Source organism: Protopterus annectens, chromosome 2.part1 (assembly GCF_019279795.1).
Source record: "Protopterus annectens isolate FY-2018-M chromosome 2.part1, PAN1.0, whole genome shotgun sequence".
Taxonomy (NCBI): Eukaryota; Metazoa; Chordata; order Ceratodontiformes; family Protopteridae; genus Protopterus; species Protopterus annectens.
In genome coordinates this window covers 1,472,385,786-1,472,411,335 of record NC_056729.1, presented here as the reverse complement: position 1 = coordinate 1,472,411,335, position 25,550 = coordinate 1,472,385,786, and the positions used below count along the sequence as shown (strand labels likewise).

The 25,550-nt window shown below is 38.9% G+C and overlaps 1 protein-coding gene across 1 annotated transcript in view; it reads left to right on the top strand.

The window, feature by feature from the left end:
- FAM114A1 (family with sequence similarity 114 member A1) overlaps nucleotides 1-25,550 on the top strand; it is a 1,202,629-nt gene that overhangs the window by 920,627 nt on the left and 256,452 nt on the right. Inside the window, exon 12 of the mRNA XM_044062942.1 lies at nucleotides 17,601-17,673. Within this exon, the coding sequence (XP_043918877.1) occupies nucleotides 17,601-17,673 (73 nt within the window). The remainder of the gene's footprint in view (nucleotides 1-17,600; nucleotides 17,674-25,550) is intronic.

Here is a 25,550-nt window from a genome sequence, read left to right as displayed (position 1 = left end):
GGCAGTTGCGTTATTATTTGGACAGAACTAAAGGGTTCAGGCAGTCTCAGCAGTTGTTTGTTTCTTTTGCTTTGAGTTCTCAGGGCAAGCCTGTGTCAAAACAAACTATTTCTAAGTGGATTGGGTTTTGCATTGCTTTCTGTTATTCCCATCATGGCAAGGAGATTCCAGCTGGGATTAGGCCTCATTCCACTAGGGCTACTGCCACTTCAACAGCTTTTTGAGGGAGTGGCAACCAAGGATATTTTGGAGGCAGCTACTTGGAGTTCTGTGCATACTTTCTCTAGGCATTATCACCTGCCACTTTACTCTAAGTCCAGGGCTGGTTTTGCCACTGCTGTTTTGCAGGGCATTTTGGCAGCTCCTGCTTCCTTGTAGTTGGCCATCCTCCCTTACCTCTGCTTTGGGATTCTACCCAAGTGTAAGGACTGCAGCAATGTGAGATGAAGAACATAGTACAGTTTTGTACCTACCATAAATGTAGATGTTCGAAGATCCACATTGCTGCAGTCAATACCCTCCCTCCTTCCCTCTGTAGTTAGAGGTGGTTGTGTGGGTTGGGTTGTACATATTGTGTATATTGTATATGTTGTACATATAGTTAGTGCAAGGGTGGTTGGTTGGTTGTTTGCTATCTTTTGGTTTTGACCTTTATTTTTTGGGTCTTCTGACATCTGGGGCAAGAAAAGACTGAGGATATGACGTCGGTCATGCGCATTTGTACCCTGACGTCCTGATGTCAGTCAAATGCGCCCTGACCGACGTCAGCCTTATACTTTGATATTCGGGCCGACCGAGGACAGCGGACTACCCAAGTGTAAGGACTGCAGCAATGTGGATCTTCGAACATCTACATTTATGGTAGGTACAAAACTGTACTTTTCTTACATTTGCATAGGGGAATGACTGGATTAAGGCCTTTGGCTTGATCTAACAAGTTTTAAGTGGAAGCAAGAAAGTCAAATAACATTGAATGTAATGAAAAGTTTTCCTTTAACAAATAAATGCTCACAGTGTGACATGAGAAGCTCATAGCTGAAGGTAACTGTGTCCCTGGTTTTCATGTTTGTATGGAGACTTGCTGATATGAGGGCAATAACAGTATAATTCTTTTTTCTTTCATTGGCTAACAATAATGTTTTCTGAAAGTATCCAACTTGTCTTCTACATCTGGGAGAGCAATAAAGATAAGACAAAAGCAGACAGAACTTAGTGTAAGTAGAAGCACAGGATGCAACATGCATCTTAACATGGATTACCTTTGATATAGGTCAGTTAAAGCATGTGAATGTAGCTGTCAGTCTTGGACCATTGTTCCAGTTAGGAGGGTTAAACTCCTTATTTGAAGATGTGCATAGTTTTGTGTGTTTATACAGCAGAATCTCATTATAATGGACTCTGTTATAATGGAGAAGATCCAGAGATCCCAGCCACACACTGACATAAATGTGAAGAAAAGACATCGGATATATGAACTCGCTTATAAGGGAATTTCGCTTATACCGAACTGCTGCTAGTTTTGTCTTATTCGGTTATAGCATGATACACATGCTCATCATTTACACGTGTGCTGTTTTTTGTGAAATGACAGAAAAGTCATCTAGCTCAGAGGCATTCAATAACTCTAGAGTTAAAACGTGAAATTGCCATTTTAATAGAAAATAAAAAACAAAATATAGGCTTGCATCATATATGAGTATGGGCTTAGTAAGTCGACAGTGATATTTGGATTAACCGTGGGAAATACAAAGCCTTTGGGCAGTTTGCTGACAGTAGCAAGAAAATGCAAAAGTCTACATATGATGACATTGAAGATGCTCCTTCCCTTTGGTTAAAGCAAGCTCGTTCAGTCAGTGCTGCTATGTCTGGTGCAATATTAAAAGAGAAGATGGCTAGTTTTGCTTGTGATCTTGGTCACAGTGATTTTAACTGCAGTGATGGCTGGTTGTATTGGTTTAAGAAATGCCAAGCTGTTGTCTTCTACATTTTACGTGGAGAATTAGGGTCTGTACCACAAGAATTGGCCAAGGATTAACTGCAGAATAAACTACCACAGCTGCTAGACCAGTAAAATGAACAAAACATCTTCAGTGCAGATGAAACAGGTTTGTTCTTTAAGCTGCTGCCAGACTGTACAGTGACATTCAAAGGAGACACTTGACATAGTGGTAAGAGAAGTAAAGAGCATCTTACTTTATTGTTTGCTGTGACTATGGATGGATCTGAAAAGCTGCTGCTATTAGCCATCTGCAAGTCTGCCATGTTCTGATTGTTGATCTATGTAGCACACATGGTCCAGCTGTTGCCCAGTAGCTTAAAGCAATACAATTGGATTTCTGCTACTCAGCTGTACCAGCCAGCTGCAGCTATGTGATATGAGAATTATCCAGAACATTAAAGTTTGTACGGAAGACGACTTTTGGGGAACTTATCATGGCCGTTGAGAACAGCGATCTGGACAGTTTTGTAATTGATGTACTCCAGAGTCTGCGTTTGGCATGTTCAGTTTGGGAGAATGAAATAACAGCTACTACAGTCTTCCATTGTTTTAAGAAGGCAGGGTTTCTCAAGAATGTTCATACCACAAAGGATCATCCTGAACCATCCAGCTCTATACTTGCTCCTGACTGTTGCAATATTTTTGAAAGACTGATAGAGCTGCACTTCCTGGACCAGAATACGTCATTGAAAGAATTTCTTGTAGTTGATGAGCAGGTCCAGACAAAGTCTGTACTGACTGAGCAGGATATTGTAGCAGAAGTTAAGGTGAAGTCTGCAGGTGTTAGTTGTGCACAAAGAGATGATGAATGCAGTGATGATGAGGTTCCAGTGGCACCTTCACCATCAACACTTGAAGCAAACATGGCACTGACAATGCTGCAACGTTACATTGTACATAACGCCAGTGACCCAGCTGAGTCAGATGTCCTGATAACTTGCATTGGCAAATAAGATGCATACGTGGCTAAAACAGCAGAAAGAAATGCAGTGCAGAAGAAACTGATGGATTACTTTGCTTATCAGTGATACATTACAGTACATACAGTGGATATAAAAAGTATACACACCTCTGTTAAAATGCCAGGTTTTTGTGATATAAAAAATGAGACCACAATAAAGCATTTCAAAACTTTTCCCACCTTTAATGTGACATATAACCTGTACAATTCAATTGAAAAACAAACACATTTGTTAGGGGAAAATGTAAAAAATAAAAAACATACAATAAGCTGGTTGCATAAGTGTGCACACCCTTAAACTAATTTATTGTGGTCTAATTTTTTTATATCACAAAAACCTGGCATTTTAACGGGTGTGTACATTTTTTATATCCACTGTACATGTAAAAATATTATAGCTTGATAACACCTAATGTGTAATTTCACTGTAAGGTGGAATAAAGTAACAATTGCAAGATTTTCTGTTGACTGAGTGATTACTTTGCTTATCAGTAATACATTACAGTACTGTACATGTATAAATTCTATAGCATTTGTTGACAGTTTTGGAACCTCTCCCTGTCCATGTGTCCACACTGGCTCTACCCTCCTCCCGTCTGTGTGGATGTCATAAATGGATACTCTCATTGACCTACTATACATGCTAGGGTACAGCATCATAGCGAGGAGCCCTGTAGGCACATCCTTGTGCTTGGCAAGACTACCTCTGGACATAGCAGACATTGGATATAAAGGACTACTTTGCCAGGTCCCCTGAAGTCCATTATAGTGGGATTCTACTGTATTAGGTTAATAGGTTATGAGGTGGGTTTGTTTTATTGTTTGAGGGTTTTTATTAAAACAAAAAGTCTTATAAGATGTGACATAGGCTCAAATAGATGTGACAAAAAAAATCTGTATGAACGATCAACCTGACACACATTAGTGTATGCATGTAACACAAAATCTGAAACTAGATATTTAAAATAAAACTGTTATAGATAGCATGTGGGAATAGTAACTTCTTATCATAATGGCAACACTTCCCATATTATCTTTGAATATGAATAGTCTCACAGATATATGGAAAAAGAATGAGTAGTGAATTATATTAAGAAATACAAAGTGCAAATAACTACAACAGGAGACACATTTGGGAAGAACTAGATTTTGATAAAGAAAGGATTTCAGGGTAGTTAGTCAGTTTAATAGCTGGGACAAAGGAAAGGGGGAGTACTTTTATTAATTGCTAGAGGAGCTCCAATAGTGATACAAAAGGTAAAAAAGATAATAGTGGCAGAATTGTTGCAGTAACAAGGGTCTGCTGGTAAGAGAAGAAGATTCCTCCGGGATGTACACACACACACACACACATATATATATATATATATATATATATGTATATATATATATGTTCCACCTAAAACTTGATGCAGAAAAAGCATTTAGCAGAGTAAGATCAAATTTTATGAGCAGGGCAATGGAAGCATTTGCATTCCTGGCACTATAATAAGGTTATTTAGGAGGATATATGAGGGACTGGAGGCGAGAAATTGAAGTGTGTATGTGTGTGTGGTGGGGGGTCCTCTTTGATAAGCTCTGTTTAAACAGAGGAACCAGGCAGGGGTGTCCCCTTTCCCCTTTGTTATTTGTGTTGTATATAGAACCGTTGGCAAGGAAAATAAGTGACTCAGAAATTCAAGGATGTGAAAAGTTGGCTTTATTTGTGATATTATTTTGTACTTGATAAATCCAGAAAAGGACATTTCAGTGTTTTGGAACATTGTGAGACACTTTCAAGTCTTTTTGGGATGCACAAGTAATAGAGATAAAACAAAGGCAATAGCTGTAAACTGTGCATCCACAGTTCAGCAATACCCATATTTATGAAGACATGATAAAATGAAGTACTTAGGAGTCTGGGTTAAAAAGGATTCTGTTATGGCAGCTAAAGGTATGTGGGAAAAGACATAAACTATGATACAAAATATGAGAAACTTGAAGCTATGTTTTATGGATATGGAGAGCAAGATACAAGCATTGAAAATGTTTTTAGTCCGTTTAGTTTTATACACAGATCAGATATATTTTTATTAACCAGAGAAGAAATTGTGGATAGCAATTAAAAAAAAAAGTTAGATTTTTATCTGGCAGGGGAAGAGGGCAAGAGTTAAGGGGGATAAGTTGATCTTTCCATTAGAACAAGGTGGTTTGGGATTGACTGATTTGAAGGGGTATTTCAGAGGTACAGAGTTAAGGCTGCTGTGCACAGCACAAGCAGAAAGCTATAACTCATAGTGGAAAGGGGTTATGGTGAAACAAGGGGGAAGCTCAAGAAATAAGTACAGACTGGAATTTTGGATGCAGATCCTTAAGGAGAATAACAGTAACCAAACAGAATGTTATATTAATAAAGTATCAGAAAGTATTCTAAGAACTAAGCAAGCACATTAATTGAGAAAGGCGATTCTTCCAATAGGGATGACTACAATTAGGGGTACAGAAAAGAGGCAAAAGGGGGCTGGAATTTACTGGAGAAAACTGGCAAAGGAGCCAAGTTATCGGGAACAAGTAATTAAAGAGGGAAATGTGATAGAATGGCAAGAGGCCAAAAATACATTTAGACTGCAGCCTAGAGATTGCCTTACCTATCAAGAATTGATAGCAAAATATAGGAAAAGACAAAATAATAAGGGAGATGCTAAGTGAAAAACCAGCACTGGTAAGAGTTTTTACTAGATTCTAGAGTAGAAGCTGCTGTTAAAAAGGGATAACTAGTAGGGTATACAAAATATTGTATGATTAACTATAGAAAACTATCAGAGGAGTTTAGAAAGGATTGGGAAAAGAGAGTGGATAAGCAATTCACAAAAAAACAATGGGAAGATACAGGTATGGCTCCCTAAGTATAGAGGATTTAGGATTTTTGCTTGGCAGTGTTTACATAAGTATTTTTTTTACCCCAGGAAAGCTCCGGATATTTTTTTTCCTTGTAGATTGCAAATGTTGGAGGTGTGATGTGGAAGAAAGAGATAATTGGGAATATATATATATATGGGAGAGAATGAGTTGACAGACTTTAAAAACTCCCTGTAAACTACAAATTGGTGTAATTAAGGAAATTATTTTTTGAGCTGTGATACATAATTGGAATTGGCTAGCTGTACTATAAGATCATGCTGAGTTTAATTCTGGTGGCTGCCAAAAAAGCAATTACTAAAAAAATGGAAATCAAAGTCTAAATCGGCTTGCTAAAAGTAGAGAATTTAATAGAGATAAAAGAACTGGAAGTGGGATCTTTAGACAAGAATGTGAATAATATAACAGTGGGAATTGTGGGAATAATGTATGCAGAATAATGTTTTGGAGGAGGAGTGAGGTTTAAGGGAAAGAAGGAATTGAATGAGCTGTGTGTAATATTGACAATGACTGCATAGAAGATTATATGTGATGTATAATGTTTGCAACTGAAAATATGTCAATATGGTTTGTTTTTATTTGCAAATATGTCTGATTGCCTATGCCATAAATGATAATTTAATAAAGATGTTTCTTGTTTTTTAAAAAAGAAAAGAATAACAAAAACATTAATGCCCAGAACTTCAATACATATCTGCGGAAAAATAAATTAATAAAAAAATTAAAATAAAAAAAGAAAGAAAACAGAGAACACAAAGTTAATGTAAAAAGCAACAAATAGTATTTCTAAACTCTAACCCTAATGATCACTTCAGACTAAATTTCTTTGAATAATGATAATGTTAGGGAAAGTGGGCTGTATAAATTAATGTATAGGGTAGGTGATGAAGTAGAATTAAGGTTAAATGTTCCAGTGCAACACATGTATATTTATATTATGTGAATTAGGAGGTTAAACCTGTAGACAGAGTATAGGATGTGTTGAGTGTTACTCTTGTAGATGTTGAATGCTAGGATCATGCTGTTCAGGGTGATATAGTGGAAGAGTATGAGGCAGGGACATTAGAAAGTTGTAGAAGTTAATGTAATGACTAGTGTTGAGACAAATTACATGGGTTCTATATAATTCATTCAATTTGTACTAAATGTGAGCTCTTTGTCTGATGTTTTCTGACTTGTAATTAATTTCTGAAGAACTGCACTAATCTAGGATGAACATGTTTTACCATACAGTGCATTTGAGCAGTTTAGCTCAATAAATACATGCAAGCACTTGGCTTTAGCTCAGGCTCTGCAACAGTGCTCCCTCCATGATGAACTAGTCACAAAACAGATTTTGTTCTGCACTTTCTGCAGTTTGTTGATCAGCCTGTTAAGAGGACCCTTTAAAAAGTGGCCGAGTACACAACAGGATAGGCAAAATTATACTGTTGACAAGGAATTCTTGTGTTTATTTGGAGTGAAATTGGTTGTTATGTGGCAAGATGACAGTTTATTCAAGGTGATCTTCAAAAGTTTTAGTTATGTGCAATGAGCAATTGAGGAATGGGTCCAGCCAGAGTTTTAGAATTTATAGTTGCCATCCACTGCTTTGAGTTTCATTCCTTCAGGTGTAGTGATACTTGTATTCTCTTTAATACCAGCCAATGATTTTGAGTGCTGAATGGCATGATTTTAATTTTGAAGAAATTTACTATCAAGCCTAATTTGACTGATTGTGTACAAACATGCCCCAACTGGTTGAAAAGCTGCTAAAGATTTTGTTGAAATCAATACTAGTCCATCAGAGAGTCTTGGCATTGGTGAAGGAAATGCATTAAACAAGGTCAAAGCTGATAAGTATGATGTATTGATAAAGACTAGAAAATAAGTAGCCCTGTTACTGATCTTTGTGGTTCTCCTGTTTAATTGGTTAGATGTCCAAATTCTGCAGGTTGATTAGGGCTATGAATGCCCTTCTGACTTGGTAACTTCTGAACCATTCAGTAATGTGTTACTTAGGCTATAGCTGTGTAATTTTAACAGAAGCAGTGTGTGGTCGACTGAATCAGAAACTTAATGAGTTTTGTTCTCAGCCCTCAGTGAGGTGTCAGTAAGTAGCAGTAGTGTTGCTAGTATCTCATTTTGCCAGTTGTTGATCAGGCCAATGAGCAAACAAATGAAAAGGGCTAGAAAGCTTCCATTGTATTGTAAGGCTGGAAAGTAGTACTGACAGTTTTCTGCAAGTCCACATAGGTGATTACAATGACATAAATCTATCTCATACCTAGCTGTATGTTAACTTTTGTTTTTGAGGTATGTTTCATTTCTATTTTATCTGTCTGCTACAAGGGAAAAAAAAAAACAAAAAAAGCAATGCTGATATTACAAGTAATATCATTCTATGCTTTGTATTTGTATGTTGTTCACATTTTGTTTCTGTACGTCTTATCTGTAATTGCATTACTACTGCTTCCTGAATTGTGTTGTGATTAATTGTTAACTATATTAAAATTTGTTCTTGTGTCTGTAAAATTTCTGGAGCTTTTCTCCTCGGGTCTCCACTGAAAATGGGCCTCTGGCTCAGTTGGACCAAACCAATTAACAGATGTCAAATAAATAAATAAAAGTCGAAAAAGGCCAGGATATAATGCTGGTGGTTTTCCACAAGTTTGGAAATAGATTTGATGTGTGAAAGAAGTTCATTATGTGTTCAGTGGATCTGCTGGATGTAAGAAAGAAGTTTATGATGTGTTCTGTGGATCTGCTGGATGTAAGAAAGAAGTTTATGATATGTTCAGTGGAACTTCTATATGTAAGAAAAAAGTTTATGATGTGTTCACTGGAACTGCTGTATTTGTATTAAGTATTTTCATAGGTAGCCTGGATGAAGTTTTCAATAAAATCCAGCTTATCCAGTTTACTGTGCAGCAAAGCAGGTAGCTGAATAAACAGCTGCATTTGGAACCATTAGTTATATAGGCCTTTAAAGCAGAAGAGAAGGCACAGAATATGATTATGGGATGAAGATCCAGACATAAAAAGTAAATGGGAAATATGTGCTACTGTAGGGAAACTTAAAGCTAGGGCAAAACTGGACATTTGGAAGAAGGAGGAAAACTGTGAGCTGTTGGTAAGGGTCTTAGTGATAGAGTCGGCAAGGGTTGGGCAGTGGTATGAGTTTATATGCATAGGATTACTTATTTAAGAGAGAGACACCAAACCTTTTTTTCATCATCATCATCAACCCTATTTTCCCATTCTCTACATGGGGTTGGGGTGTCTTGTCAACTGCCATCATCTCTGTGTTTTCAGTGCCACTCTCCTACCTTCTTTGACACGCATGCCAGACTGCTGCTGGTCTTCTATCACACAATCCATCCACCTTTTTTAAAACATCTTCATTAACATCCTGCATTGCAATGTGACATGAGTACACATTCAGTTATAAAAGAGAAAAATAAGCATTACATTTTTTTTTCTTTTTTACAATCATACAAATATATTTTTAACAGTTATTCATTTTAATATTGCTTAGATTGCTCAAGTAGTGCCTTCCATGAAATGTCATTCCTCCTGAAAATTATTCTGTTATTGTTCCCAGATATTCCATTTACTTCTATGTAGTTTACTCATTCCCTTTTCTAAAATTCCCGCCTCCAGTTCTTTTATCTCCTTTGCAATATTCAGAAATTCTGTTAAGTTGGTTTTGCTTTTAATTCTACTTCCTGGTAATTGCTTGTTGGCAGACAACAGCATTGAACTTAGGATGGTGTTACTGTGTCTGTGCAATTCAGTGTCTACATCCCATCTCAAAAGAATCCTTTTCTTAGTTAAAATCATTTGTTCCATCAACATTTTTGACAAAGTATCCTGTAGAGAATTTATAAAATCCATCAGCTCATTACATTCCCTTAAAAAATATGCTCCCAGGTACCCTTCTGTTTCACAATCACACTTCCAGCAACTGCTATCTGTAGAAAATTTCTGTGAAGTCTACAAGGGTATAAAAATATCTATGATAACACTTCTATGCAAAATTCCTGAACCTTCTAGATTTTCTTTCCATTTGTATTTCCCAGTCTTTATTACTCTCTTATGATCGATTCTTATAGTTATCAGGCATTACTTTATATGTCCTACCAATATCCCCTTTTTTCCACATCTTCTGTTCTGGACTCAAGTATGCACGAGGCCAAAGCTTGTCTCTCATGTAATATTCTGCTATCCTTTTCTCTGTGCCTGTACTTTATCAGTACCTGCTAGGGAAGGCAGTCTTCAACCTGCAGTTTCAACTTTTGCAAGACCTCATCCCACTCTGATTTTTCGCTCCCTAGTTGTTTTTTCCCCAATACCTTAGTTCCTTTGCTATTTTTTTTCAGTAAATTCCAGCTCTCTGGCAGTAACCAAACCTTAGCAATAGATTACCAGGGGGTGCAGGTGTCACTACTGCAGATGGAAAAGTAGTGATGTCGTAGAAGCACAAAGAAGAGTTGACAGTTAACCTGTGTGACAGTCTGTACCCTAGCTGTAGTAGGTAAGGTTACTTCTGATCGGGAGTGAGGAGACTGATCTTATTATGTGGGCTGAAGAGGATTCCTTTGCTTTCTTGAAATTTGTAGTAAACTGATTTGCTATAAACTATTGATAAGAGTTCGAACCCAACGTAATTTAGAGTAAGACCTTTGTAACTCAATAACAGCCCTCAGCTAAGAATACTAAGTTTCACAGAGCCAAATATTTGAAACTAATTATATGTGGTATGTTGGTAAATGTTATATTTGCTGCCTTACAGCACATTAGCATCCAGTTTAGCTAGTTAATTTAATTATTATTTTTTGTTTTATTAACTGGGTGAGTGAGCTGCTCTAAAAGCCTTTTCAGTCACAATTTGAGCCAGTACAAAAGCACAAGTACAATACAGCACGTTGAACACATAGAACAATGCAATGCAAAATTGATCAATAAACCACAACTAATTACATCAAAATTTAGAAAACATTAGCACACACACATTTTCCTATTGTAGTCATAATGCAAAGCTTGAAAAGAAACGTAGCAGTGAAATCAGGCAGGTGATACTAATGCAGCATCATATATATACATACCAGCAATATGTTCAGCAAGATTACAGCATCTTATACAGAATGTAACACAATAAAAGTAATGTGTAGTGTTTACAATGTAGAACCACTAATGTGTAACAGCATCATCCGTCTTCTTAAAGAAAATGTCAATAATAACGGAGAAAACTAAGGTGAGGAATTAGCTGTTCAAGGAGAAACAGAAGCTGGAGATTAAACCACATTTTTAAATAATGCACATTTATATTCATTTTGTAAATTTTGTTTGATCAACCATTTGACTGTACTTAAATGACTTTATGTATTTATTTTGGTAGTGCATTTCAGGCTGCTGGTATATTTTTAGTTCCTTAAGTAAAAGGAGACCCACAAAAGTTGGGAGGGTGGCCTAATGGTTAAGGTGTTTGCCTTACAAACACAAGGTGCAGGGTTTGAGTCTCACAAGGGATAACTGGCTAGGCTTACAATGCTTCACAAGGGCAGTTAGCCTAGTACTAACCTATGAACTATGAACAGAAGCGATTACTTCTTGGGACTTTACTCCTCTTGTTCGGCATTTATTTCTCAGATGTGAAAGCAAACATGGGAGGGTTGTGGCTGACAAAATTCGCAGATGACTGCAAACTAGGCGCCATAGTCGATACACCAGCTGACACATACATCCTACAGAAAGGCCTCACTGAAACGGACAACTGGTGCTGGAGTCATGGCCTTAAACTAAATGCCAAAAAATGTATAGTCATCGCCTTTGGGAAAAACAAAGTACCCACAAATTATCACATAGACAGTAACCCACTGAGTACGGAAAAAGTAATCAGAGACCTGGGGACCCAAGTCGATAGTGACCTCTCATTTGACACCCATGTTGCCAAAGTGGTTAGAAAGTCTTTCTACCTTGCCCACCTTATCATGAAGGGATTCACATCCAGATCAAAGGAGGTCATTGTACCCCTGTACTCCTCCCTTATCAGGCCCATGATTGAGTACAATGCCCCATTTGGTATGTACCTCACCCGGCACTTGCAACAGCTGGAGAGACCCCAAAAGTACCTCACCAAGAGGATCAAGGGTCTCCAACATATGTCATATGCTGCCAGACTAAAGAAACTCCAGCTCTATTCAGTAGCATACCGCCTACTCAGAGGTGATCTGTGCCTGACGTACAAGGCCATGTCCAATCAGGAATTGATGGACATGCTCCACCTCAAAAAATCCAAATCCATCAGAACCACGAGAGCTAAAGATTTAAACCTCAGCACAAATATGAATAGGACATGCTGGAGGGACACATTCACAACTCAGAGGCTTCCCATACTCTGGAACATAATCCCAGTCCATGTTAGGCAGAGCCCCTCACTGACTCTCTTCAAGAGAAATCTTGACGAGTGGATGGGAGATCGTAGGTTTACCCCGGGGGTCATCTCTGTGTCACTACTAGACAGAGGCACAGTAAACTAATTCTGTTATGTAAGGGGGTCTTCACTGTGTCACTACTAGACAGAGGCACAGTATTCTAAATCTATTCTGTACACTTTTGTACCATTACATGGGGTGGTGTAAGCCACATCACTATGGCTAGGCTTATAAATGCCCCAGGGCAGATAGCCCAGTACTAAACTATGAAACTATGAAAAGAGGGGGACATTTCCTTGTTCTCAGAGTTCAGAAAATTTAAAATTACTCTTAATGTTGTATTTGTTAAGGATGCATAGTAGTAATGATGGAATTTTGTTAATGTATTTTTGCTCTACTTTTTTGTTGTGTATATTCCTTGTTGTACTATTCACTCTTAATATTATGTATGATTTGGAATATATTGTTCTATGTTACTTTGAATATAAATAAATATATATATATATATATATATATATATATATATACACACACACACACACACACACATATATATATATATATATATATATATATATATATATATATGTATATATATATATATATATATATATATATCTATCTATATATACACATATATATATGTATATATATATATATGGTTCCACTTCATATCATCGAATTACCATTTCATCGAATTGCAAATCATCGAGACCAAATCGTCGAAAACTCATTTCATTGAATCTCAAAGCATTGAAAACTATGAAGCAACTACAAATAACATCCCAGACACTTTGTACTATGTTTATGCAGGGGGGCAAGCATCCCTGCACCCCCGATGTGGGGGGCTCCGCCCCCCACACCCCCCGTAAATAAATATACCAACTCCAAGGTCGCACTACAGTGGGGGGAAAAAGGTAATTTCCTAACCCCACTGTAATGCGACCTTGGAGTTGGTATATTTAAATACTGGGGGTGTTGCAGGGGGGCTTGCCCCCCTGCATAAATGTAGTAAAAACATTGTGGAATGTTATTTGTAGTTGCTTCATAGTTTTCAATGATTTGAGATTCGATGAAATGAGTTTTCGATGAAATGAGCTTGACGATTTGGTCTCGATGATTTGCAATTCGATGAAATGGTAATTCGATGATATGAAGTGGAACCATATATATATATATATATATATGTATATATATTTGTTTGTGTCTTTCGGCTTTTTCTCAGTTAGGGGTCGCCACAGCAGAACTCCGGTCCGCTAATGATTCATAGTTGATTTTTACGTGCCGGGTTACCAGCCCTGATGCACAACCTTCAACGAAGGTACGCCCATTCATGCATGTCTCCACGCAGAAGACGCTCTAGCTGAGAATCGAACCGGACAGCGTCTTACTGTGAGGCGACAACACTACCGCAGCACCACCACCGCGGTACTATATATATATATATATATATATATATATATATATATATATATATATATATATATATAATATCCTGGAGCTTTTCTCCTCCACTGAAAATGGGCTTCTACCTCAGTTAGACCAACCTGGTTAACAAATGTCAAATAAATAAATAAATAATATAAAGGTAAACGTATTTAATAACCATGCCCTTGATATGACTGGCAGCCAGTTTGATTTATTCGGTGTGTGGAAGTGGTACTCTCTGTCTGAAAGGTGGTTAAAATGTAGCCTTTTTCATGTCATGAAAAAAAGCAGTGTTAGCTGGAGTAGTCAATGCAGTAAAGAAGAGTGTATATTAAAACCTAGGAATCAGTACATTAGTGCCTGTAGCTTTCTTTGTTTTGAGATTAAGCCACTGAGGATTTCTTTTCTGCTTGGTCTAGGTCACGGCTTTACTGACCCTGGACACTGTGGAAAGTTCAGTCAAACTACCGAGCATCATATACAGAAAGCTAAACTGTCTTTGCTAATGAAAAAAAAGACAAAATTGTCATTTTGTTAGAAACTATTCTAGCGTTCTTGTTCTGAAATAACTACTTTCATTTATGTAGTTGATTTACTCCATTTTTGAATTTTCAGGTAGTAAGCTCTCCTTTGACTATGTAAATCCTCCTCCTTTGTTGAACAATGTAAGTTTTGTCCACTGGCTACTTTGTCGATATGTTTTCACTTCTTTCATATGCTGTACTTGTATGGCCAGTGTAACTGACCTTGTAACCCTAATTATTGCTTACTTCCATTGTATAGGTCGTGACTGTTCTTCCTATAATGTTGTTGAAAAGCATGTGTTGTTTTTGTCTAGCTCATGCTCTGACTGAAAAGACTCATTGGAGACAAGTTTACATACCCACTTCAGCCTTGCTCTCCAGACAAGCACACCTACCCTCTGAACAGACAGACAGTTAATATCTAGTAATGAAAACTGAAAAGATTGAGGATGTTTAAAAAAAATATTCAGAAATAAGGTGTCTGCCTGTGTATTCAGAGACTTCTGCAGTGTCTTTAGCTTTAGAGGCTAGTGCATATGTGTATTGCTGACTCCCAACGCCAGGGAACAGCTGTTAGTTTTATTACTCATTTCTTTGCGAAAACCCTCTTGCTGTAATTTGAATATGTTTGAGTCATAATTTGTATTAATATGTTATGGAGTTATAATTGTTTTTGGTACTTTCTATGTTTTGTTACCTATGTTATCCTAATTGTTTTTGTAATTGGAGCTTTTCTCCTCGGGTCTCCACTGAAAACGGGCTGATGCCCAGCTGGACCAACCCGGTTAACAAATGTCAAATAAATAAATAAATATTGCTGGGGAGTCTCAGTTGTTGGAGTTTAATTTTAAAATCATACAGACACTTGTGTTTATACCAACAAAGGAGAAGAAGTTAGTTTTCCTCAAAATAATGTTAGAAGTGTATGATACTAACCTGCAGGTTTCCTTGGGGAAAGAGTGCTTAGAAGAAACCTTCCCAAATCTCAAAGCCCTCCAAAGCCTCCTAATGGCAACAGCCATCTTCAGTAATCACAAAAACACACTCCAGAAGCAACAACAAACAAGTCACGTAAACCTTCACCCAGTAGTCCCACAACAGCAAAGCCCATAAGGAAAGGATGCACCTTACCGAATACTATTTGTCATTGGGACTCCATTGTGTGACACATAGATACTGCTCTCACCAAGTTAAAGAAGGAGAAGATAATGGTTAGTTGCCTATCTGGGCCTAGGATCTGCAATATCCTACATGTATTCAAGTCACTGCACCTCAGGCACCAGCAAGTGGGTGTAAATGATCTGAAATATATGTCACTGGACTGTATGAAAAGAGACGAGAGGTACGAGCCTTGCACTCAGCAGTATTCAACCTTCACCAAGGATGATGCCACTGAATGAGCATAAAACGATTTACTTTAATAGTTGGCTTAGTTTCTGGTGTCACTTCAGGGGGATCCAATATCTGTCAGCATGGGGGACATGGTCAACGGACCATGTTGCTTTGCCAAGGATGTCTATGTCTCTCTCCCTCTAGGCTTTCATATACTGGCTAAAACTTTATTCACCTCCTTTGAGCCTTTTTTCAGGCAATGCCAAAAAGGCGAACTACCAACATAGTGAAAAAGTATAAAAGCTACCTTAAGGTATTACTCTTCATTGCTAGGAGCCTAAGTAAAACAATCCATACCCTTCAAGCCCTTCTCTCTTGAGAATGTAGATTTCTGTGCCATGACTGAGACTTGGTTTAAAGCCATTGAAAGTACTCCAGCAATGCAAGGCGACAGTACCTTCCACACATTTAGACCACCAAAGTCACAAACTGGGACCAAAGCCATGACCTAAAACTCAATGCCAAAAAAATCATTGTAATGCCCTTTGGGAACTTGTTTACCCAAGTTAATTATTCTATTGATAAAACACCTAAAAGAGTTGACCCAGTAGTACCGCATTTGGGAGCATATGTAGCAAGCAGTCTAGCCTTTGGCCAACATGTAGCTAAGTCAGTAAGAAAATAATTTTATGTCACCCAACTTACAGATAAAGGTATGGCATCCAGTCCCTAGGAAGTTATAGTACCGCTCTACTTGGCTTTATCAGACTTATTATTGAATACAATGCCCCCTTTGGCATGTGCCTAATCCAACAGTTACAACAGTTGGAACACCCACAGAGTTTCTTACCAGAGGAATTCAGGGCATGAGCACCCTGTCCTACACTGATTGCCTAAAGGCTGTCTCTGTCTTTGTATTTATTCTCTTACAGGCTGCTGAGAGGGGATATTTGACTGGCTTTCAGGGCTTCTTCATACTCATATGAAGTTTGTTTAGTATTCTTCTATGAAGGCATTAGCTGAGACGTCAGGGGAACAATAAACACTGTTTTGCTTAATCTTGGGTCACCAGCTTGTGCTTTTTATTCAAGTTGTTCTTAGTTTGTGGTTTAATTGGCTTCTTCATACTCAGCCCTGATGGATCTGTTGCACATGTGAAAAACAACAACAAAAAAAAAAAACAGCACCAGAAACACTAGATCCAGCAGGGATTAGAACTTTGCTTATGAAATAAACAGAAAATGCTGGAGAGAGATATGTGCCCCAAAGAGTCATTATAATGCCCTTTGGAAACTTTAGTTATCTCCCTAGTATTATGTTCCCCACTCCATGATACTTTGGATCCAAGTAGGTTTGAGTTGTGTGTCTAGGTTTTTAAGGAGCCTAATGGTCGTTAACTTAGGAGCAACCTATGAAGGTAAAATCTGCAACTTCTCCCCTGCAGAGGGAAAAGGGCAAACTAGAAGTGCCAAAGGTGCTTCTCTGCTTAAATAATGTTGTTTCTCTTCTGCAGACTATTAAAAATGTTTGCTCTATCTTTGATAAAAGATTTATAAGTATTTCAGTCCCACTTCTACTCCATATATGGCTTCATTGTTCAGTACACCCATCTTCCTGTCATTGTTGCGACTTCTGTCTCCTAAACTTCTTCTCCACTGAATGTCCTATTTTTGTATACTTGTCTAGCTCAAAAAACACCACACTGATAAATTTTGATTCCCTTTTTTGGACAATTTGTCATTTGGATGTGAATGTTTCAGAAGAATTGAAGTAAATACACAACAGTGTTAGTGTCTACATACTATATATATATATGGGATTACTACAGGAGATGAATTGGCTAATATCATATAGTTCATTTTAGGATGAACAAGTAAAAACTGACACTCCTCAAATATGTGTAACTATTGAAACAGATAACTGCAACAAGTAGCAGAAAAAAGTTGTTCTTTACTTGTTTCATTTTTAGATTTGTTTTTGATTTGTTTGTCTGACAAGAAATTATAAACAAAGTAGGTAACTTATTATTATTTTTTAATCAGACTGACTGCTGCCATGTGCAAAGAAGTGTCATTGCTGTCTATGAGCTTTGTGGACTGCTTAACTGCAGCTGGGGTAAGGAATAATTTCTTGTCTCATGTTATATTACCTGTGTATTTATTTACTTATGTTTGTTTACTGGAATAGTGCATTGTTCAATACTGACCAATTAATTATTTGACTTCTAAGGGAGCATGTAATAAAGTAAAATGTTACAAGTGTAAAGATTCTGTTGTATGTGGTACTGGGTACAATCCTGCACATTGATTCTTTCAACTGAAGATTTGTCAGAAACATTCTTTATCTGAACTTGGATAGTGCTGTGTGTGTTATTGCACACTGTTCTTGTCAGCTGATGTTTTTTTAAACATTTTTTATATGAACACGGAGACTGTTTTATGTATTATCATATACCGTTCCTATCGGATGCTGATTTGTTAAATTCTTTATCTGAACATTTGAGATGGCTTGACATAGTAAAGTTGTTGAGCTTGAACATTCTTAAACATTTTGCTTTTTTATGCATGCTGAAGGGTCACTGTAGATATTCTTCAGATATGCATAATTGTAACAATAAGTCATTTAATTGAAGTTATATGCTAGCTATCTGTGCCTTTGTTCTACCTGGTGTTGACAACAGTATTGCTTTCCCTATGAAGACTTTAGCTGGTCCCATGCCAGGCCCACTTAGAGCTTTCATAGGTGAGTGAGGCCAGTCATGTGAAGCTAACACATCAGCAGCCTTTTACAGTTTATCCTGCTTCAGGTGTTCATATCCCACGTGAGCACAGCTGAATATTGGCTCAAATTTATTTGCTGCACATTTTTTTTTCTTCAGAGTGCCTCAGTCAAGTCATAAACCAGCATGAATTTCTGATTGTGTTAAGTTGTTGCTGGGCTTTTCACCACAAGTCTCTTAATTTATAACTGCTTTGATGTCTTATAGGTTCATAGCTTCATAGGTGTTTACTAGGCTAATGACCAAAAGGGCCTTTTTAAGCCTAGCCATGCATCCCAAATCTCTGACTCTGCTTCACATGGATGGGGAGCCTGTTCCATAGACGTGGTAATCTCTGGGATACATACCTATCTGTCCAGAAGGACCTATGTATATCACAGGCAAGCTTTAAGTCTTTAGAACAGGTAATTTCGGTGCTCTTTGTTTTGTGGTTATGCAGGAGGTCCATCAGGGTGGGGTTTGATAATGCCCTGAATGCTAGTCATACATCTCCCCTCAAAAGCCTGTAGGAGACAGAATACAGGGATAGGGCCTTGAGGCAGTCTGCCTAGGACATTTTACTTACACCCGGTATTCTTTTAGTGAGGATATGCCTGTTTAGGTACATACCAAAAGGGGCATTGTACTCAATGATAGGTCTTATGAATGCTGAATACAGTGGAACAATGACTTTCTCTGACTTAGATGCCATACCTTTATTTATAAGTTGAGCAATATAGAATGATTTCCTCACCACTGTAGACTCATGATGGTCAAAGGCTAGATTACTATCTATGTGTGTCCCTGAGTCCCTGACTACTTGGTCAACTGTTAGGGATATGTTGTCAATATGATAGTTATGAGGGATGGATGACTTTCCAAATGATACTATTATGCATTTCTCAGCATTTAGTTTTAGTCCAGCCCCTCCTGGAAAACATTTGTGTCAGTGTGACATTCAGTGACAGCTCCTAATTTGTAATCATCTGCACATTTAGTCAGCCAGAGATCACTGACATTGGCCTTGACTTCTGAGTAGTAAATGCCAATAAGGAGTGGTCCAAGGACTGATCCCTGAGGGACTCCACTTGTGACTGGCCACTTTCTAGAGGTGGACTCCCCGGTTCTAACTTTCTGGGTCTTGTCTGAGAGACAGTTGGCTACCCACTGGGTGACATACTGTTTTGCACCTAACCTCCTGAGTTTGTCAACAGTGCCTGAGTGGGGTATTGTGTCAAATGCTTTGGCCAGATTAAGGTAGGCAGTGTGAAAAATTTTTCCCTCATCCATTGCTTTGGTGACCTTCTCAAAGAAGTCCACCAGGTTTAGTAGGCATGATCTGCCCTTGACGAAACCAAACTGGGTTGAGTCCAGTGTCTGTAGGTTTACCATATGTCTGTTGGTCATCTCCATGATAATTCTTTCCATGGCTTTACATATAAGAGTAGCAAGACTTATGGGTCTGTAGTTTCCAGGGTTTGTAGAGGGCTCACCTTTGTGCAGAGGGATGACTGTTGCCTTTCTCCATTCATAAGGCACAAAACCTGTTTGGAGGCTACAGTTAAATAGTAGTTCCAGAGGCCCTGATAGGTCATGTTTCATGCTATTTAGAAGGCATCCTGGGATATTGACTGGGCCATTGATGTTGTGTTCTTGGTCTTACTAGTGATAGTAGGGGGGAGTTATATTTAATGATATTTCCTGAAGGAAGGTTTAGGAGAAGACAGGGGGAAAGTTGGTGCTGAATTTATCAGCGAGGAGGTTTGCTATGTCTTCTGGCTCAGTATAGGTGGCTCCATTTACAATTAGATCTGCACACAATTGTTTATTGCCTTTGAGGTTGTGGACATAGCTAAACAATGCTTTGTGGTTGTCCTTAGCTTGGGAGGTCAAGCTTACCTCAAATTTGGCTTTAGTAGACTTTATTTGTCCTCTGATTTGTTTTTTTAGTTCGACAAGAATGCTTTTATCCCACTGGGTGTTGCACCTTCTAATTTGTGTCATGATTTTCTTCCTGTCATACAGCCTATTGAGTTGTGATTGCAGCAGGGTGGCTTGTTTTTTTGAGTTTGTCCTGTACTTCTTCCTGGTGGGTACAGCTGCCTCTATCCAGCTATTAACATACTTGTACAGGGTTTCTGTGAACAGTTCTGCATAGGCAGAAGTGTTCTCAGGGTTTATGGGAGCTTGAAATTTTGCCAGGTTCTCACTTAATAGCAGGAGGTTAGCCTTAGAATAGGTCCTGAATATTCCAGGTTTAGCTGGGGATTCAGGTTTTATTTTTACTTCAGAGGAGACCATTTTGTGGTCTGACCTTACCAAGGAAGGCATTACAGTAGGGGGTGTGCAGCGCTTTCCCATATTATCAAGGTCCAGATCCAGTATGGTTGCACCCCTGGTTGGTGTATTGACTATCTGGTCCAGGGAGTTTGTGTTGTCATATAGGATTCCCAGTTAATAGTGGGGTAATTAAAGTCACCCATGAATATGGTATTTGATTGGATGGTTAGTGATTCTAATAAGTTTAAATACATGGTATGGGTTTCCTGGGTCATAGAGGGGGACCTATAGCTTGCAAGGAAATAGTATTGGATTTTGCCTATGGTGATTTGAACATGGAGCAGCTCAAGTGCATTGTCCTGTTTGACCAGCCTTGAAGTATATTTATTTTTGATGTAAATAGAGACATCTCCACCTTTAGTCCCGACCTGTGAAGTAGCTGGCCTAAATGTGTGGAAGGCATTATTACCTAGCACTGTTGATGTGCTCTCCGCGGCTTTAAACCATGTTTCATTGATGCACAGATGTCATCTTTCTCTAGGATAGAGTTTCTAGGGAGTGGAGTTTTTTGTTTAGACTCTTAGCACTGAGTAGTGTAATACCTTTATATTTTCTTGGTTTTGACTTGCTATGTTGGAAGTACTTTCAGTTTGGCATTGCCTAAAAAAAAGGCACTATGGGGGAAGACAATGTTTTAGCTAATATTCGAAAGCCTAGAGAGGAGAGGTGCAGACCATCCCTGGTAAAGTAGCATGACCTGTTGACCATCCCCTTCCATGCTGACAAATATTGCACCCCCTTAGAATGACACCAGAAACTAAGCCAATTACTAAATTCATTTTCATTAAACACAGAAAACAGAGAATCAGAGAGCAAGTAGGCTAAAAGGATAACGTTTTTAAACCTAGCAGAAGTGAATTTTCTGGGGAACACACTTGGGTGGACAATGTGATTGTTTTTTGTAAAGTGCACCGTTTGCTTGTACAGGGATTTTAGGGGATCAAAGCGTCAGCGTTGTGATGTGCTCCCATTTAATATCTTTTGAAATATAGTAGTAGTGTTGGTTTAGCCATGGTATTGGCTGTGTTAAGTGTGTTGCTCTTATCAGATATTTTTAAAGTGGCTAGAGACCAACACTGTATGGTGGCCATATGGCTATGACTACCACAATACAGCCACATGGCATGGAGGCAACAGGTGTACAAGAAACTGTAGATACCTTTACTATACTGGAAGAGCAGGTGCTAATGGAGTCTACTAATATTAGAGATGACAAGCTGCCAGGTGTTTCAGCTGCAGGAAGTCACCACTAGCTTGGTAGAGTGGTGTAAGGAGCTCTTGACCCATACAAAAATGGCACACATACAGGCAGAACAGATTGGGTGCCTGAAGAACATTATTCTGCATAAACTGAAGCTAGATGACTTGGAAGAGGAGACACAGAAACAGTCTGCAACTCATTGGACTACCAGATGGCAGGGAAGGTAACCAACCTTTTAGTATATAAGGCAAGAGCTAACAGCAGCATTAACAGGATATTGCTTGAGTAAGGAATGGAAATAGCCCCTTCATTTTATCATCCACTTCATGGACTACAGCAGACTGGAAGAAGAGCTACAAAAGGCCCGTGGGTAATAACTTTGTTTTGGACCAATAACAAAAGTATGCTGAAAGTGCAGACCACCATTAAAACCAAAAATTACCAAAATCTGTTCCACAAAGGTTTTCACTGACTCAAAGCAAATTTCCACATAAATTCACAAAAATAGCAAACTTCATTAAGTGTCTTCATCTACTTCTTTCAGTAATGTTTGATGTCCATTGTGCTTCACTGTTGCAGTAAAAAGAATGTGTGTTATTATTGCTGTGTAGCCCCTGGCCAGCCCAAATTATAGAGATTTGAAGCCCTCCTCCTCGGCTGGGAGACATCCTGTACCTGACGTCAGAATGTCTGGACATAATGGCCATTGGCTAGTGCCATCTCAAAGCTCTTTGTTGTCATCAGTGCCTGAAGCATCCACATCCATAGACTGCATGGGTTGGGCTGAACACCAGGATTCATTGAAAAGCTAAGATATCCATTGGGGAACCCTTCAGTGTTTATTGTCTGCTCTGTTAGGTGAGTACTAGGACCAATCTTAAAAAAGCTATTCCACATCAGGACTATCATACCCTTTGTTTGTTTTGTTTAGGCCTGGAGCACAACTTACTTAACTGTCCTCATTATGGTGATGAAGGGCAGAATCCCTTGATCAGTTTTTAGAAAAGAGGGCATAAGGGATCCTAATGAGCTATGGTGTCCACCAGTTCTTCCATTTTTGACCCCTTTCTTAAGTGTAGAGAGCAGTGTCTGAAACATCCAAAGGTGGCAGATGACACAGCTTCACTATTGGCCAGTCTGCCCAGGTTTGGTAATTATTGAAGGACAGGAGACATTTTCAAAGTCCTTTTCAGTGACTAAAGGTATGTTGGAGTCTACTGTCAAGGACCCTTTGGAGTCAGATATGCCTCCTGGCCCCTCTGTCTGCTCAAGCCAAAAGGACAAGGGTTGTTGTTTGAGTCTGAGTTTGCTCTGCAGGCATTAGCTTCCAGCTCATGTAGATCATCAACTGGAAGGGCAGAATCCGTAAATCTTCTCATGGTCATCAGTATGTTGTGCACACCCCATGGTTGCCTACTTTTGGCTTGGTCCCAGTACTTCTGATACTGCAGCTAGACCCAAGAATAAGGCCAAATCTAAAAGGATTCTTCCTGGTTTGACTCAACCTAGGTCTTCTGGCTCTCAGCCCAACAGGCCTGTCAATAGGAACTACTTAGACTGGATAAGGACCTACTTCAAATTGTAGCTTCCAGACTGCACTGTCCAACAAGACTTCCTGGGACCACAGAATCTGTTTCTGCTGATTCATTAGACTCAGATGAGGATGAGCTGGGTTATTTAGACTAAATTTCTACTAGCCCATATGCCCACTCTGAAGCTGATTATATCCTTTCCTCAGCCTCACCACCTTAGGACTTCACCTTTGGTGAAACTCTCCATAAAATGAAGAGGCATTTCCTCTGTGAGGCATAGGGCTACTCTGAGTCCAAGGAAGGGTCAGATAATGTTTGAAACTCCCTGAGCATAAACCATTGGTCATTCCTCCAGTGCTATAAGTAGTGGATGATGCCAGATTGGACTCTTCCCTGCAGCCTAATTCCCAACCACGTACTCCTAGGGAGCCATAACACTTTTTTAGAGTCTTGGATTCCCACAAACATCTGTTTAGGAATCCTACTGCTGATCCTGAAGTGGTGACTCAGGATCCCAAGGGAGCTAAGGGTAGGACTTCAAGAACCCTTAACTAAATTATAAGGAGGGGAGGACCCTTGACAGATTTGGCAAAAAAGTCTGTAATTCTGCCACTCTGGTTACAAGATCTCTCAATTGCAAATTTCATATAGTTAAGTACCAGGAAACTCTACTGGACTATATGAAGGAAAAGCTGGAAGGAATGGAAGACAGGGCTGTCTCCAAAGAATTGCTGAATATCTGCAACTCTGTTTCCCAAGTTGCAAAACATTCTTTACATTATGACTTTGATGCTTTGGAATTTCAAGAAGGGTAGCTGCCTCAGGGTCTGTTATCCTCAGACATGCCTATGAAACACCCCCTTCCAGATCCACGTTAAGTGGGAGATACTGGATGCTCTCCTAGACAGTGACTTTTTATTTTAACCCAAGGCAGAATCTATTTTCAAAATACAAGAAAAGGCCAAAACTATCCAGACTGTCAAGGCTTTCTGCAGGTTTAGGAACCCAAGTTTAGCCGAAACAATCCCACTAAGTCCTGCTCCTTTCCTTCCTCTGTGCACAGGCAAAGAGGGAGAAGGGTCAGAAGGGATGGATCACTGAGGCAACATCTTTTTATGGCAGTCAGAACCTACCTGTAGGCCTACTGGCCACTGACCACAGGAACCCAGCAGGGAGCAACCATGACATAGCCAGACCCTTCCTGTTCCATTCTCCTCATGTTAAACACCAACCATCCTGCAAATCCAACCTCCAAACTGCACTGTCCTTTCTGCAAAACTATGTGGAAGGCATTCCTTCTTTTAGCATAAATGGACCTGGTGCTAAACATTATCAAAACCAGTTAGCGACTGTTAGTTAGCCTCTTGAACAAAGCCTGCAGGCATTCCTTCTGTCATATCAAATCAATTTTGAAAGGTTGAGGTCCAAGAAGATCTGCTACAGCATGCAGCAAGGCTTCATAGAAAGAGCATCTCCCCAAGAAAGGAGAAAATATATAATCTGATGTAAATCTTTATTCATTCCTTACTGTTAGAACTTCGGTTCCATCCTCGGAACCGACATGGCTGTTTACAAGCTCGCACCAGCCAAAAACTCTCAGCTAAGACCTACCCATAATGTCCCTCTCATAGTCTCTCCAGATCTCGTTTGCCACGTTCCTCGTCAGATGTGCCTAGCGTCTCTCTCTCAAAGCTAAGTGGAAATTTGTTTTTTTGTGTAGTTTCTGTTAAAATTTATAGTTTTTTTAGTCAGTTTTGCCTTTTCTTCCTATCGCCTATAACCTGCTTCTATTTCCTACCCTTTACCTTTGGTAGTTAAATCTCTACCATCGTTGGTACTGTCCCTCTCTTTGCTGCCTTTGGTAGGCCTTCCTTTACCACTTGTGGTATTTTTTAATAACATCATTGGTATTCTCTCCCTTTCTTTCTCTTGTTGTTGTTTCCTTTACGATAGCCATTTGTTGCCTGTACTGTGTCGGACAAAGTTAAGTTGGGGTGTAAACAGTGTGACAAGTGTGGGAGTAAGATGCCCAACTCGGACAGCCACGCTCGATGTGTTTACTGTTTGGGCGTGGACCATATAAATGCTGCTTGTGATATTTGTTCTAGTTTTAGCAATTGCACTCTAGCAGAGCGCAAAAACAAGCTAATTTTGAAAGGTT